Source organism: Tachypleus tridentatus, chromosome 3 (assembly GCF_004210375.1).
Source record: "Tachypleus tridentatus isolate NWPU-2018 chromosome 3, ASM421037v1, whole genome shotgun sequence".
NCBI classification, from domain to species: Eukaryota; Metazoa; Arthropoda; class Merostomata; order Xiphosura; family Limulidae; genus Tachypleus; species Tachypleus tridentatus.
The window spans coordinates 81,375,815-81,393,696 of NC_134827.1; the positions used below are offsets into that span (position 1 = coordinate 81,375,815).

Below are 17,882 nucleotides of genomic sequence, written 5' to 3' on the forward strand. Positions count from 1 at the left end.
TACATCATAAGCTAAACACGTTCCTTACATTAAATGATAGATATTATAATAATCACTTGTAATTGTACATGTCTTAAGACTATTGCTCATCAATGGAAGAAATAATTGATCTAATTGTGTATCTATAAAACGTTTTTTTTTGTTGTTGTTGAACAGGTTATTATATATTCTTTCACTGTAGAATAGTTATACTCTATTTCTTCAGATTTAAAACTATGGGCCCAAGGCTTAGAAAGGTATCATTCAATTGAAGCATTATGAGATACGTACTGAAATGATCCATTAAATTTTATGTGGTTAGAGATATTTATATTCCTTTGACTGTTACTATGATTACGTATGTTACGAGTGGTTACATTGGAGAAGGATGGAAATTATTTAACTGTTTGTAATTATGCACTTTGTAGTACACTGTTAATTTGTAGCTAATAAAATTAATGCTGGTGTTACATTTTATGAATTATACCTTTATTAAACTGTAAGTGATTGTTTATATAAATCATATTAACTAAAATGTTTAAATCAAATGATGTGAACAGTTTTTACAATAACTATCTATGTAAGTGAATAATAAATGATTTTCTGAGTTTACTGTATTAAAACTATGGATCATAAAAAAATTACTTTTAGGTAATTCCAGAACAAATAATTTACTGAGTGAACATTTTGTTTTGAATGTACAATTGTTTCATTTGCTTGGAACTACATTGATAAATTACTTCACAATATAAAGTCTTTTAAACTGTTATATATCAGACATTTTTTTCTATTTTTTTTACTTTCATAAGTTCCTTTTACACAGTTTTTAAATCTGTGTAAACCATAAGGTGAGCTTTATTGATACACATGATTTTAAATTGTTCTAAAATTAACTAATATTTATATATGTTTAGTCTTATTTTATTTGTGTTGAAACTGTTTATACAGCTTATTTTTTATTTACCTATATTGAATATTTCTTTTTATTCTGTTTGTTGAGTGTGTGTTATAGCATAACCACATTGGGGTGTCTATTGTGTTCATCAAGGGGAATCAAACCACCTGATTTTAGCATTGTAATTTTGTGGAATTGTTGCTGTTTCAGTGGGGAACTGTTTGTTGATAAAATACAGCTTGCTCTGTTTACTAATCATAGAATCTGCATTTCTGAAAAATAACAAAACCATAATCTTGCTTGTATTGAGTAAAGTGGTGAATCTAAAAGTGTAATATATTTAAAACTGCATAGTAAAATTCTGAGTGAATACAGTTTGGTTAAGTATTTTAGTGAGGTTACAAAGTTCTGAATCCATTTTCAGATAGTTACTTATGTAGTTTCCTTCTGTTTCAATATACAGACATGAAAGATTAGAGGAATCAATGAAGGAGGAGGGTTTATCTGAACAGCAGGTAGTGTACTAATTTCAAAACTATTATAAGAAAATAAAAGGGAAGTACATTATCTACACCTATTAATTATAATGGTCTGTAGAATTTACATAATTCATAAACATCTCATTATAGACTGCTTGCTCTGTACTGATCTGCTTTTAATTTTCATTTGTAACCTACAGAAGCAATATATATATAAATTATGATTACTTAAGGATATCTGTTTGTGTGTCACATAAATAGTGAATTTTCATAAAAATGAGTTATTTTTATCAAAAGTGAATTTTTTTGTAATTTGGGTACTGTTATTTTTGTAGTATTTAAATTCTAGTTAAATATAGCTATTTTTGCATCTGTTGTTTTGATCAATAAATTTTCTTTATTGTTCAATTCCTCATCTGGAGACTTTATTGTAATATCTCTTGTTTAAAATGTTCAATTTCTAATCATTAGGTTTGTTATTTGTATATATTTAAATTGTTATTATATTTGTTCATATCTCTTGTTTGAATTCTGATCATTAGATTGTTTATATTTATTATTTGAATCTTGATTCTTGATATTTTTTGTTCAATTCATTAGTAGGAGGTTTGCCATTTATATTTATAGCTAAAAATTTCATTTTGAAGTTTTGTTTTATATGTATAAAGAAACAAGAAAAGAGGAATCAGCATGCCATGAAAGAAACAGAGTTTCTGAGATTGAAGCGATCAAGACTAGGGGTGGAGGACTTTGAACCACTAAAAGTGATTGGACGAGGAGCTTTTGGAGAGGTTCGCCTCGTGCAAAAGAAGGATACTGGCCATGTTTATGCAATGAAAATTCTTCGAAAAGCAGATATGGTGGAAAGAGAACAGGTACAATTTTATCAGGACATTAACTTCAAACAGCTGCTTAAGTTTTTGGAATTTAAATTTTTTTTGATGTTAAGATAATAACTTTATTGTTTGGAATTAATCACTGTATTTAAATATTATTAGTTGGGATATTTGTCCCTCCTGGTTATCAGATAATACTTTTAAGTAATGTTAAAAAGTAATTTAAAAGTAATGTAAGTATTCAGTTTTAAAATTTATTTCCAAGTGAAAGCTTTCTTTTTTAAGTACAATGACGGTTAACATGAAAAATGTTTTTATAATAATTCAAATAAGTAACTTGGACACAATATTCTAAATGTATTATACTGATATATGAAGTCATTATAACTATGAAATTCAATCACATTTATAGAAGAATTACAATAATATTGTTGCATTTCTGGATAAGCTTTTATTGCAATCCAAAATAACTGTGAAACTGTGTAGCACCTTTTATCATGCAGTATTTTTCTACATCACTTTCAGAAGTAAGCAAGAAAGAGAAAGCTTAGCATGTTAATATATTTTACACAAGTTATGTTAGAAACATACTGTCTCTGTTGTATACAAGTTTGTTCCTCTCCAAAAATAATTTTATCTGCTCTATATAAAAAAGAAAAAAAAATCAAATCTTATTAAGTAAGAACCCCTTCACACACTTGTTATCAGGTGTATCACTGTTATACTTACTGATAAATAACTTTTAAGGTATCTTATTCTTGGGTAGACCAGCTATTTTTTTGAAAATGAGCTGATTATAATAGAGAAGCAACAAGTTTAACCTGGGTTGAGCCATTTTTGATAATGAGATATATATTTACTCTCTATATATAATGTTATTTTTTCTTTGAAAGGAAAAATATTTATAAACAAAACCTTTATTTTAATAGAAAAACGTTTGTTTTGCTGTTTTAATTTTTTTCCCCACTGAAGGGTTTTTCACCTACCAGGTTTGAAGTACAATGTTTTATTATTTCCATTATGGTGTTTCATGTTTAAGATATATAGCTCTTTGCTATTAAAGGATTTGTTAGTATAGTAAAAATATCAGTTTTAAAATAAGTGACTAACTACATTTGAATGTAATTTAAACCATTTCTTTGATAGAAGATATGAAACATCATCTGTAATAGTTCTGTGGTACTGCTTTGTATAAAAAGAAACTCTAACTGGAAACAATGTGAATGAAGCTGTTTATGAAACCTAACCCATTACTGTAGTAGATATATTATGAGGGTTGTCTTTATAAAGTGTGTTAAGAATAAAGCTTTTAAACTTTGACACACAAACAATTAGCTTATTAGTACCCATAAAAAATGAGTAACCTCAACAGTAGTGGAACAGTTTGTTTAATCTACCTACATATCAAATTTCATATTTCCTACCACATCTGTTCCATAAACATGTGCCACAGACTATATTCAAGAAGTGGAAACTATAATAAACTAATGTGTTTTTTTAAAATAACTTGAAAACTTGTAAAAGATTTTGTGCATTCAGTGGCACTGACTTAGAAACTAATTTCATGATAAACAATATTAAGAATGTGTGTGAAAAGCAATTATAAAATATTAGGAAAAAATAAGCTAAAACAACAACAGGTGTTTAATTTGGATAATCAGTGAGAGAGATGTTTAACCCTCTTACAGTGAGCTCATACAATTTGTGGAGGTCAAGTTGGGATTTTAACTTGTACAACAATACATGTGGTAACAGATTTCTTAACTCAACACAAACTTGTCAGATTTTGGTAAATATAGGTATATTGTACACAAATAATGATAGTTTTATAATTGTTTTTACTAAAAATCTCTTTTTCTGTCATATTTACATGTATTCAGACTATTAGCAAATATATTACAAGATGATTTTCATTTAAAGTTTAAAAGTATAGTTGTTTTTACTAAAAACATGTTATTTTTCTGTTATTCAAACTATTAGCAAATCAGTTGCAAGATTTTCCTTTTAAGTATAAATTTGCTTTTTTTTTGTCTTAGTTTCATATCATTTGCATAATCTGTAGAACCTCTTTATAAAATGTCAAAAGCTTTTTAAGATAAATGTTTGTATTTTAGTTTTCATTCTCTCTGTCATGTCACTGACTAGGTAGTATCATCAATGTACAGTGTAGTTAATTAAATAATTACAATTAAAAATAGGAAAAAATACATTTTTAAATTTTTTTTGCAGAATATCTTTAAAAATCTTCCTTTTGTTAAATTTCATGTCCTTTACTTTTTACTTGTAGTTAAATTTTAATGTTTTATTTTTTATACTTGTTCTTTTCCTCTTGTTCTATTTGTTTCAATACAAGTAAATGATGCCCTTGAGGCATATTAGTTTCTTTGGGAAACAAGGGTAACCCTTCAGCAAAATTTTCATTTGGCTCACAATATCATATTTGTATTTAATGTTTATATTTATGTAAATGTTTTTTAAACCTTTAACCATGCATTTTATAACATAACTAATGCATAATTAAGTATAATAGTAAGAGTCAAATACAATTTAAACTGTATCTAACATATATAGGTAAGAAACAACTATAAGTGCCATTGTTTATCAAGCAGCTAACAATACTACAGCCACTTTCATATAATCTATGAAAATAACTGCAGGGCAATTTTAAAATCATTACTATTAGATTATAGTGTAAAATGAGCACTTTTTAATGGCTGCACGTGTAACATATACATGTAGGCTATAAAGCTCACATATTTATTGAAGGTAGGTCTGGCAGCTACCAGTTAAAAAAGAAATTTGTTACTTCTTCCAATTGTATTTTCTCAGAACTTTGATATGAATGAGTCAAATGGTATGTAAACATCTTATTGTCTAGACATACCTTTACTCAACTACCAGTATATTACTGAAAATGCAAGAAGCAAAGTAGAAAATGGTTATAGCTTGTTGGCCATGTGACAGTACATTTGAAGTTTTAAGTAGTTTAGTAAAGGCTTTAGGAATAAAGGAGTCGAAACTTGGACAGATTAAAACTTTAAATCATAACATGTAACTTTAATTTTATTCACATACATTGATTGTATAGGTCTGTTTAATTAAATATTGAATGTAATACAGTGGCTTGCATAGAAAAACATTTCAAAAGGTTAAAAAAATAACCAATGTTTAATGATACAAAATAAATGTTTAAAACTGAATCTGTTCCCAGTTTTAAAGTACTTTTAAAAAAGTTTACTTAGTTCACTGTTTAAAAATAAATTACCTGAGAATAATAACATTCTTATTTACAATGTTTCAAATCATTAGAAGTACAGTATTTTGTAAGAGTTAAAAATCTATATATAGTTTTTTTAAAAATTACATGATCAAGTTTACATACAAGTTTCAAGACCTTCATGCTATCTATCAACAACATTCAAAAATACAGTTAAATTTCATTGTTTTAAATCCATGATGTGGTTGAAGTAGATATAAGAACAATGCCATTGGATTTTGAACACTTGCAATTTTTTGAAGCCCTGACCCTGGTGGTAAGAGTTAAAAGCTTCTAAGAGTAAATATTGAGTGTAGGGATCAAAAAGCATATCTTAGTTTAATGTTATACTAAAAACTCTTGAGTGTGAGGTTTTTAATACTTATGTTAAGTGGTTAGCATAAACTGAGACAAGAAATTCATGCTTGCGGCAAGGAAAGAATAGGTTACATTTAAGTTTCGTAATTTATTTTCTTATCTTTGGAACAGGTTGCTCATGTGAGGGCTGAGAGAGATGTGTTAGTAGAAGCTGATCACCAGTGGGTTGTAAAGATGTATTATAGTTTTCAAGATGCTATTAACTTGTACCTTATTATGGAATTTCTCCCTGGAGGTATGTGTTATTATATGCCTTGAACATTTTAAATGTTTAGTGTTATCTTTTTTACACGAGAGTCATATTTTCCATGGAGTTTCTCCCTGGAGGTTTGTGTGATGACCTGTCTTGTATGCAAGAGTTATATTTTACATGGAGTTTCTACCTGGAGGTTTGTATGATGACCTGTCTTGTATGCGAGAGTCATATTTTCCACGCAGTTTCTCCCTGGAGGTTTGTATGATGACCTGTTTTGTATGTGAGAGTCACATTTTCATGTCAAATAAAGTTTTAAAAGTAATTGTAATTGACTGCAATATTTGTTATTTGACCTTAAAATGTGATTTTCAGTGCTGTACAAGTATAATGGTTTTGTAATTAAACTGTTGTTCCTTGCTGGCTTAGATTTCTAAATTTTGGCTTACCTTACATCTTTATTTATTAACATTTCCATGCAAAATTTATATTAGTAGAAACAAACATATCTATGATAAGGTTCATCAACCCAGACTTTTCTTGTAATTCTGAAAAACTCCACACTGTTTTTCAGTCTTGATGAAGAGTTTTTCATGGATAGGCACCTGGTAGTGGATCCTACAGTGTAAACTTGTAATTATGGTTGTGTGACTACTGCAGTCAACAGAGCTAAGGTACAAAGGGTTCCCTAGGTTAAAAGATTCTGGCTTGCCCTATTGGCTCTTTGGATAAGTTATATTACTGCTTTAATATTAAACATTTTGGTAAATATTATGATAGACTAAGAAATGAGAAAATAGTAGAATATATTTACTTTTGTATTGAAATTGGAAAGGCATTGTGAATTATAATTAGAAAAATGCAATTAATATAATTCTGTATGCACTTGTGTTATGTATGTCTTGCACATCAAATAATGTAAGCAAATGTTGCTTTATTTCTGTATTCTAGTTTTCAGTGTTAGTAAATGTTGGCTGCAGACATCCTGGTGTTAATTCCAACATTTAAGTTGTAATGTTGGCATCATTGGCTGATTTCTCTTTGAGTTCCATGTGAGTGAATGGGAATGATACAGTTAGGGGAATACTTAGGTGTTGTTAGGGATTGGTGTGTGTTACACACCTAATCACTAAGCACATGTTATTGAGAAGAGTTGCAGTGGTGTAATGGAGAGGCTGAAAGTGTTTTCCTCTTTTCATTAACAAAACTAGTACAATTGTTTCAAAGTATAGTGGTTCATGTGCAACATTTGGGTTAGCAACTCTTATAAATAGAACAATGGGTGTGAAATTGTGTTATTGGATTTTAAAACTATTTTTAGAACTACTACAACTAAATTAACTGAATCAGACATTTTCACTGTGTGAAGTAAATAGTAAACATATTTTACGTGAAAATATGAGAGACATGAGAGTGTGATGTTGAGAATAGTACCAAGACATCATCAGTCATTCTAGTTCTAAAAATAGTTTTGAAATCCAATAACACAATTTCAGACTCATTGTTCTATTTGCAAGAGTTGCTAACCCAAATGTTGCACATGAACCACTATACCTTGAAGCAATTGTACTAGTGAAAATGTCTGATTCAGTTAATTTAGTTTCTTTAGAAATCTACATAAAACTCGTGTCTGTTAGAAAGGCTATTTTGAAGTAAGGAAGAACAACTCTGTAATTGATTGTCAGGTTTTGAGCATCGACTCACCTATTACATATAAATGAGATAATGGCATTGGCTGGCAAAGGATAACTTTTTTTTTTGTTAGGATCTTATAATCCACATCTTGGATTTTGTTTTAAATTTTATTATTGTTATATAATGTTGATTTATAGTTTTGGTGTAAGTTATAGTATTATTACTAATAAAAAAAATACTCGTATCTTACTCTTCTGTTTTTCTTCTCCTTTATTAATTTTTTCAACTGGTTTCGTGACTTCAGATTTCATTTGTCAGGATTATAATTTTATTGATTGTCTGTAACAAACACATGCAAATACTGTTTACAATTTAAACATAAGGAATCTAATTTAAATGCATATATTTTCCAAATGTGCATACATGATGCATTCCATGTACAAATTAATTATATTAAAAATGGTAAAAAAATAAATATTTAATCAAAACTTATCTAATATACTTTAATTTTTAAATTGAAATCTTATTCTTATTATAAGATACACTTTGTTCTAGAACTTTCTACCTCTTACTTAGTTTTGTGTTTTTTGTAAGTCATAGTAACAGTTTTTATGGTTTCACAGTTCCTACTGACTATATGATTAGTAACTTCTTTGCTCTTACTTTCTGTCTATTCAAAGTGGTGCCAAAAAAGTTTATAAGATAATTTAAAAATAATAATTAAGTTTTACATGCCCAACAAGGGAAAACATGAAAATATGGTTCTTGTAGAATTTTAAATTTGTTTCAAAATACAATAATTAAAATGTTTCCTGGCATACAGCAGATGTGTATAGGGACATCTAACATGGAATTTGTTAATTTATCCATAATATTAAATTATCTGTTTTACCACTGTAAAATTCACCACAATTTACACGAGCTAAAAGACGTGCTACATTCTTGAAATTGCAATTAAATGAGTTATTAATGAAACACTATTTTTTATTATTGTTCTTTTATTGTTTTGGTAGTTTTAATACAATATAAATTACACAAAACTGTTCTTTTCTTTTGCATCTGAAAATAATTTCATTAGAAAAACCTACCTTAAAGATTATTTAATAATATATAAAGTTTTAGGTTGCTTTATTGATAAAATTATTTATTTTTGAATGCATCTTTAAAATTTTTTCTCTTTGTTTCACTTGTGTATTAACAAATTGAATATTGATATGTACATATTTGAACAAGTCACAACAAGAGACGTAGTATACTCTTCAGGAACACTAATCTCTTTGTAAAGGGGGGGTGTTATTAGTCACTCTTGGTAATTTCAAAACCTCTAACTTTTTATGGATAGTTCTTATAATTTGTTAACTCTCATTTTTTTATTGAAGACTAAAACATAATGTACTCAAGATGTAGCTTGTGGGTTTATAAAATATATCAGTTAAGTGTTTCACCAGAAAATAAAACTTTCAATACATTTGAAAAGGACAAGGTTATGTTACTTCTTTCAAAGATAAGTTTAATAAACACAGACATTAATCTAAAGTCCAAACATATGTATCAATATTATAGTATTTTTCCATGTTACAAAACAACTGTGTAAAATACTTTTCCAAAAGGTTATTACATGAACTTCTAAATTTTCTCTTAAAAATAATTAGATAGTATCTGTATAAATAATACACTTGCTTCTGTCTCAGTCGAACTCTATAAATCTCATATCCTTAGAATGGCCTTTGTCTAAGGAATCTGGGTTGCATATTATATTTACAATTCAGAATGATCTTACCTGTTTTTTGCTTAATCAGACTACTTAATATAACAAGTATGCTACATGATGACTGGCTTCAATTTCAACTTGAGTTATATTTTGTTTGCAAAGTGTAACACAATCAACACCAAACTGGTGTGTAATTTCCTGAAATAAAATTACCATTATACCAGATACAATTTCTGTATGCTTTCTTGACTTATTTAGTGAAAAAATCGTATAATTATCACTTTGTGAACACACATTTGAGATGTTTCTGAATGTTAAAACTTTACAATGATTTAGCTTCAGATCATTTTATAGACTACTGTAAACATATTTGTTTTCTTTACCAAGGGTTTTATTCTTCATTTCAATTTATTAGTTTCAACTTGTAAAATATTAGCGTACACTGAACACTCGTAACAACTACTTACTTCTGTATGCTACTAGTATGAATTTGTTCATCTGACTGCTAAAATGTTTCTCATGCAGACCAGGATTTAACACAATATCCCCCCCAAAAAACGTGATGTGTGTGAAAACAATAGAATGAGGAAACTTCAAGCAAAGGGTATTAAAAGTACTGGAAACATTGTATGGATCACAGTTGGAATTGAATTATTGTAACTCTAAAAATACCATAGTGATATCAGCATAACTTGGAGCAACGTTTTGAATGTGAATACATGCACTTCCTTTTTTCAACAAAAATTCCTTAATCTTTTTTTATTTTATGGATCTTGAAATACATAAAAGTACCCAGCTTCTGAATTACTTACAGTAAAGACAAGTATCTACAAGGTGCAAAATTATAGAATGAATAAATTGCATTTCCATAGTAATAAGAGAAACTATTGTTAGAATAACATTTTAATTTAAAAAGGAAAGTATATTAAATTAATTTTACTTATGTTTGAGCATTTTTAATATACTTGGAGTATATTTGGAAAAATATATGTATTTAAATGAGATTATCTTTGTTTAGTTGAAAATGGTTATTTGAATGCTTTTGTTATGGATTCTTACTGAAATCGTATCCTGAAGAGTGAACTTTGAAATCACAAAACTGGCTCAAGAAATTAACATAGGAGAACTAAGAATAGTCTGATATATCTTAAAATTGCTTATTGCTGTTTCAGTCTCATTTTTATTATGTCACAAGATAGATAATGCCCAAAATTATTAGGAATTTAACTAGTTTAATGTGCAGATAAAAAAAATATTCAAAATTTTATTTTAGAATACCAGATGCAAGATTAGCAAGTTTTTAAAGGAATTTTAAAAGTTTGAAGAAGTTTTGTAATAGAAAACTTCATCCACTGTGTTTCTAGGAATTAAATTAATGAATCAACACAAGTATACAAGTTATTTTGGCATAGTTGAAAAACATTGTGTGTGGTGGTACTAGTAAGAAATGTCTATTCTTAATTAAATGCACTGGTTAAATTGTAACTCTCCTAGTTTCTTTTCTATTAACAATAGGCCAAAATTGTTTAAGTTTCAACAGTTTCAAGTGACCTTAATTTTATTCTGTCTAAACACAGGATTTGCATTAAAAATTCTTGAAAGTTGTGTAAAACAAGCTTAAAACCTTTAGATTTAGAAGTCATGGAAGAAAATGTTTTAAATTGTGGTTGCTTTATACAATGACTTCATTTTGTGTTAAATTTACTTCATATTTTAAACTTATTTTAAAGAACTTGACAGTTGGATATGAATAAATTGATGGGGAAATTTGTAAAGTGATTGTTTTATCTCTTAATTGGCTAAGAAGTGTTTGAGAAACATTTCCTTTGCACAAAGATGAAAGTAACCTATAAATGTGTATTGTTTTTCCCATTAGGAGACATGATGACTCTTCTAATGAAAAAGGATACCCTGTCTGAAGAAGTGACCCAGTTCTATGTAGCAGAGACAGCTTTAGCCATTAACTCCATCCATAAACTGGGCTTTATTCATAGAGACATTAAGCCTGATAACTTGCTACTTGATGCTAGAGTAAGATGGCTAAATTAGTGAAGTAGTTTCTAAGTAGCTACTGCTGTGCTAATTGGATTTGTGTTTAATCTTAAAATTACTGTATTTTATATCCTGTATAATATTTGTGTGTTCTTGGTTTTACATAACATGAGATTTGACATCTTACCTCTTACCTGAGCAGTCTTATTACTAGGACTAATAAGACTTTATAATTGCTAGTAAATCTGTTAGTAATTAGATACAAAATTTAATTTTTTATGAGGTTTCTTTGTAGTATATATGAGATTAAAGTATTGGTGATATTAATAAATGTATCAAACATTTTATTTTAGGGTCATATAAAGCTCTCTGACTTTGGACTGTGTACAGGACTAAAAAAATCACATAGGACTGAATTCTACAGGGACTTATCCCAAGCTAAACCAAGTGATTTTAGTAAGCAAGCTCTAACCTTTTCTTATTATTGTGAATTTTGTTAGAAATAATAAAGTAAAATTAAGACTACATTGTTCCCTATTAGCTAAGAGGCCAAAGTGATGGACTCAGTGCCTCTTTCTTGTACAGATGAGTTGTACAGTCCTTCTGGTAGTATAAGTTCAAACCATCATCTGTATTTACAATTTAAAAATACTAAAACATAAACTGAAACGTAAATATTTTTTATCAGAACTTGCCTACTAGGCATCCTCTTTGGAATATCTGACAATGTAGATCTGAAGTTAAACTACATAAGATCTTACAAGCTTCACTGTTTTGCAAACTTTGCATTAAAGAAAATGATTCTAATCTAATTGTTTGCAGTATAAAGTTAAATCATTCATAAATTTGTGTTTCTTAGTTATTGTGCTGCAGTGACTCGAGAGCTTGCATGAAGCTAGGTTCAAGAATTAATAATATTTACTATATGAAAATGATAGAATTGAAAGATAGATTAAAGAAAACAAGAAATAGTATTTGTAATAAATACATATATAAATCTCAGTACATTTTCTCAAAATAACCCTACATTTTTTTATAGTCATATATATTTTTCCTGTCCTTTATTTTTGATTGTCAGAGTTACTAGCTTTACTTTGTTTGTACTTCCTGTAATACCATCAGTGTCTTGCAGTATACTTAGAAGAATGTGTGTATAATTTTTCATACAGTTATCAAAATCTGTAGAGTCATGTTAACTCTCACAGTTAGGGGAAAATTTTCTTATTTGGAAGTTAATGTTTTTGTATTTTAAAATCAGATTTTTTTGAAAATTTATTCCAATATTGAATCTTGTCAGAAGTCTCTGGTATGGTCAGTGAGTGTCATAATTAAAAATCTGTCTTGAACAGATAGCTTCACCCTGCCATAGGTGGGATAAGAGGAAGCTACAAGGTTATGAGCATTACAGAGGTTAAAATCTTTATCTTAAAAATATTTGGAGCCATCACCTTTTTAGAGTGTACATTGTTACATCTGATCATGCTATCTGATGATTATGCATTTTGACAATAGTTCTATAACATGTCAGTCAAATTCTTTTGCAATGAAAGTCTTCCACAGTGCATACCCCTCTACCCTGGATGCTTTCAATAGTCTATTGTGTATGGACAATAGTATACCATTGTCTATATCAACAATATGATTATATGAAAACCTGTAGATGCTTGGCCAGTATGTATTGGTATAGAATAGCATGAATACCCATTTTGTTCTCCAACAAAGATTGAACAGGTACATCTTGGAAGTATGTTAAGGACAGATTTTGTTTTTGATGTTCGTGTTTGTTGATGCTTGTTTGCTTGTTACCAGTAAGATGTTACACTTTGTTCACCAAGATTGGAATACTGTTTGATGCAGGTCTTCTTCTAGTTGGTTCTTGTGCTTCAAGCTGTATTATAATTTTGTTTTCCAGTGTCATTAAGTATGAGAAATGTCTTTGTTTTGGAAGATATAAATTTGTGATATGAACACATCTCTATTACTCGTACGTAAATATTTTTCAATAAAAAGGGCTATTACACACACTTCCTCCAAATGATTAGTTTTTATGATATCACACAAATTATAAAATGTTGAATACTGTGAAAGTGTAGTTATGATGCATTCCATTCCATCACAACTGTAGATCAACTGTGATTGTTGTGTAACTTGCTGATTCACATATTCAGAATTGTTTTGATTTAATGTATTCAATCTTCTGTAAAATGCTAAGTAGTTATAGTGGATAATAGGTAAGAAACTGGATAGTTTGTGTTCATACCTTTTAATCAAGAAAACCACTCGTTGTTTAAAGGATACATGATTTACGCTTGCATAAATCTGTGGTTAATCCCATAAAGTGTGTAAGTGAAATTTTATGTAAAATATAACTGCCAATAATACAAGAGTTCCTGAAAAATTATGTTACTGTCTTTAGTATGTCATTTATGTTGGTCACAAGCACGTGCCTGAGTACTTGGCCATTGAAGGAAGTTCACACCTATGAAATATTAAAAATGTGAATTGCGTGGTTATTTGTTGAGTGTTTTTCAAAGTTTCCATTCTTATTTTAATATTTTTGTGCTGTTCCAAGCTTTTATCCAAAATTTCATACATTTAATTAGCTGTAGTTCTTTAACATGGTAAGAGTTTAGAATAAAGATTTGTTTTACTCCATTTAAAATGAGGAAAATTCTTTATTTTGCAACCAATCAGGAAGTATTGAAACAATGTAGCCAATAAGAGGGCCATAAACCAGAGAATAATGTTAAAACTTTTAGCTGTCTGCTCTGGTTATGCATGTGCACACACACTTCCAACATTTAGTTTTGTGGCAATTATTGAAATGTGACAGTTTTGTAATTATGGTGAAATGGTAAAAAATCTAGTTCTGATGGTAATATTTGATGCTCTAGGACTTAACATCTGTTTTAATGACTGTGAAGTTCCCTTGAATTGGTGAAAATGGTTTAGTTTTGTAAAAACATCAGTTTCTATATCTATGCTATTTTAATCTCTTATAACTGCTTCTGTCTTTCTACAAATAGTTTGTGAACTTGTGCACATGGTTTTGTTATCATAGTGTTTGAGTTCCTTTTTCTTTTGAAAAAGAACACAACCTATGCTAGGCTTCCAAATACCTTTAAATATTAAACACTGCAGTAGATTGTGTTAAGTAACTTTGCATGGAATAGCATAACTTTGTGTTAATGCTGAGTTATTATACAGGATGTTCAGAAAGTCACTGTGCAGTTTTGTAATCATATTTTATTCAGTCTAGTTCAAGCTAGCAACTGATAGCAGTGTTTAAAAACAAAATAAGAAGGATTCAGGCCTGTATTGATGCCAGTGGGGGTTACTTTCAACATTGTTTATAATTGTCATTCATATTTACCTTCTGTATTCTGTATTGAAACATGTCTGTTAATAAATATATACGTGCACAGTGACTTTTCAAACACCCTGTATTTTCATGTTAGAGTGAGTGAGTAGTGTGTAACTGTACAAAGTGCACACACACACTTATTGTTTTGTGAGTAGTTTAATATGCAAATACTACACATCTTACTGTCCTATAGGATATACTTATTATCCGTGAGTACCCATGTGTCACTACCTCCTTGAATTAACACCAGTGACAACAATTTGATTTTTGTTAAAAATTGTTTATGATTTTATTCATGGAGCATGTTAGTATAAATTAAATCTCAACTTTTAGTTAGGCTAGGCTAACTTATAATTCAGTCACCCTTACCTTAAATGGTTCATTCAGCAAGTTTTGTTCATTTTCCACTTGCATGCCATCTGAATGGATAAAATTTCAAACTTGAACTTTTTTGTTCAACTGTCAAATACTTGGGAAGTGTGGAATTCAGACAAATTATTATTATTAAACATGTTTTTAAAGTTGTAGCTAAATGGATAACAGTGTTTTTCAAAATCAAGTCTGATTTCAACCAAAGACAAAAAATAGCAACTCATTCAAATAAATAAGGTCCTAGGGGTTGATAAGTGAAGGAATCGATTTGGACACTTTAAACTTATTAATTCCGAGATTATCCCCTCTGTGTGATTCCTGTACAAGATGAGGGAACCTCCCAGGGAAGATTCTGTTCTCTCAGTTTACTTCCTCTGGGAGGTAAACATCCACCCACATGTTTACCGTGTGTGGCGACCCGTGAAGGGGAGGAGAGGATCTTTGTTGGTTGAGGGGTCCAACCCTAACACACCACTTTGGCCTTGAATTCCTGTAGACAGGCAGCCATGGAGTGGCTCCTTTGGGTCAATCGGCTAGTCCACTTCAGCTTGAGTCAACCAAGTACCAGTGTTGGATGTTCTTAACAGGTGTTGTGGACATTGTATCTAATACTGGTGTTTGGGTATAGTGCTCATGAAATGCTGGTGTTGCTGTTGTGTCCTTGTTTGACATTGTAGTGCATCCCCTCGTAGGGGTCAGTGGGCATCGAAATTTCCTTTTTTATTATAGATCCTTAAAATAGTGAAAAAAACAGTCCATGGGTAAACGACCATGTTTTAAACATTCTGAGCAGCAATCTTCAACATCTGTAACACCTGTTGTACCTCATTTTCTTATCCTACATTCTCTTTCAGACAAACCTTTTGGGCAAATGTCTCTCTTTTCATTCTGAAGGGACCAGAGGGACTTGCTAGCTCTCCAAAGTCAGTAAAGAAGCTTTTATCTGGTGGCATATTGATGGAAACATCCACATCTCAACACAGTGAACTCCTCTTGCATTCAAGGGCAATTGGGGACATATCTATTGAGGTTACACCTCATGCTACTTTGAATTAATCAAGAGGAATTATTGTTGAGAGGGATTTGAAAAACCTCCCCAAGTCAGAAATTCCTGCTAATTTCTCCACCCAAGGAGTTTCTGCAGTGAGGTGTATCTACACTCACAAAGATGGAATTATGATGCCAACCAATGTCCTCATTCTGACATTTTTATCACCATGTCCATCTGCCACCATCAAAGCAGGTTATCTTAGTTGCTGGGTACATCCGTATGTTCCAAACCCTCTCCAGTGTTTCCAGTGTCAGCGGTTTGGTCACTTCAAAGACATCATGTCGTGGTTCCTTTATTGTGCTCATTGTGGTGGTAAGGACCATGATGCATATGAGTGAAACAGACCCTCATTGCATCAATAGCAATGGCTCTCACTCGTCCTACTCTCGTTCTTGCCCTAAATAGTTGGAAGAAAGAGGTACAGCATTTGAAAATGATCCATAACATTACTTATCCTGAGGCTTGAAAGTTGCTGTCCACCACTTCATCTCGGACATAAGTTGCTGCACTTTGTTCCACTACAAAAGTGGGAGTGCAGACGGATCTCTGTGCCTCCAAAAGAATCATTTTCAAAACAAATGAAAAGTCTTTTGATCTTTATGGTTAAAGTTGATGAATCACCTTCAACACCTATCTCTGTCCCTTACATACATTTCAACAAATCCAAAGATCCACTTCCTTTGGTTCTGGGTACAGGCATTTCCTCGGATACATCTTCTTCTCCCACCCCAAAATGCAAAACAGTCATTCATTCACGTGCTCAGTCACTGGAATTCTCTTCTAATAACAAAGACCTGCCCAATCGACCTAGGGCAGGATCCATGGAGGTCGATAGATCTCCTTCAAGTAGAGACAGTAAAGAAAAATGACGTGGTTTTAAACAGAAGGGTTCTCCACCCAATTTCCCTACACATAATTAAAAATGGCCATGTTGAAACATTGGAAATGTTGAGGTTTATGTTCTGATCTGGATGACATCAAAACACTGATTGCTTCCTACCATTCTGTATGTATTTCCTTACAGGAAACATTTCTAAGACCTGCTGATACAGTCACTTTTCAGCAGTTTTATTTGTAGAGAAACGACAGGCTGTGTACTGAATGGGTGCATGGAGGGGTGGCACTGTTGGTTGATCAGCATGTGCCCAAACCTGTCTTTGCAACTTGACACACTTTTGGAGGCCATAGCCATCTGTGTTTCCTTAGGTCATACTATCACTGTTTGTTCTCTCTGCCTGTTGCCTGGAGAGACATGTGATTAATCAGTTGCCATCTTTCTTTTTAATCCTGAGGGACTTTAATAGACATCATACACTCTGGGAAAGTGCTGATATTGATAGGATGGGTTGCCCTGTAGAGAGTATGCTCTCTGATCACAATGTTTCTCTTTTCAATATTGGTTCTACTTATTTTCATGCACCTAGTCAGTCCTTTACTACTATTGATCTCTCAATTTACTCCCCTTCACTATTCTCCCATTTTTCATGGAAGGTTGACAATAATCCATGAGGCAGTGATGATTTTCCTGTAATTTTGAGAGAGACTGGCCATGGTCGATGCTCCCCAAACCCACGTGTCCCCATGAAAGCTGGATCAAGCAAACTTGACCTTCTTTCACTGCTCTTGCAGAACTTGATTCTGCCGTTGTGTGTAAGCCATCAATGATGACTGTGTGGCAACAGTAACTGACTGTATTATACAAGCAGCTGCTCAATGTATTTCTAAAACCTCATGGTGGAAT

The 17,882-nt window shown here is 30.8% G+C and overlaps 1 protein-coding gene across 14 annotated transcripts in view; it reads left to right on the forward strand.

The window, feature by feature from the left end:
• The window catches only part of LOC143247344 (serine/threonine-protein kinase tricornered-like), an 84,991-nt gene that overhangs the window by 52,665 nt on the left and 14,444 nt on the right, over positions 1–17,882 (forward strand). For 13 of the 14 annotated variants that reach the window (XM_076495245.1, XM_076495250.1, XM_076495244.1 and 10 more), the window contains 5 exons: positions 1,338–1,389; positions 2,022–2,228; positions 5,935–6,058; positions 11,239–11,393; positions 11,708–11,810. In XM_076495245.1, coding sequence (XP_076351360.1) covers positions 1,338–1,389; positions 2,022–2,228; positions 5,935–6,058; positions 11,239–11,393; positions 11,708–11,810 — 641 coding nt within the window. The remainder of the gene's footprint in view (positions 1–1,337; positions 1,390–2,021; positions 2,229–5,934; positions 6,059–11,238; positions 11,394–11,707; positions 11,811–17,882) is intronic. The other variant, XM_076495253.1, reaches the window with a different exon arrangement.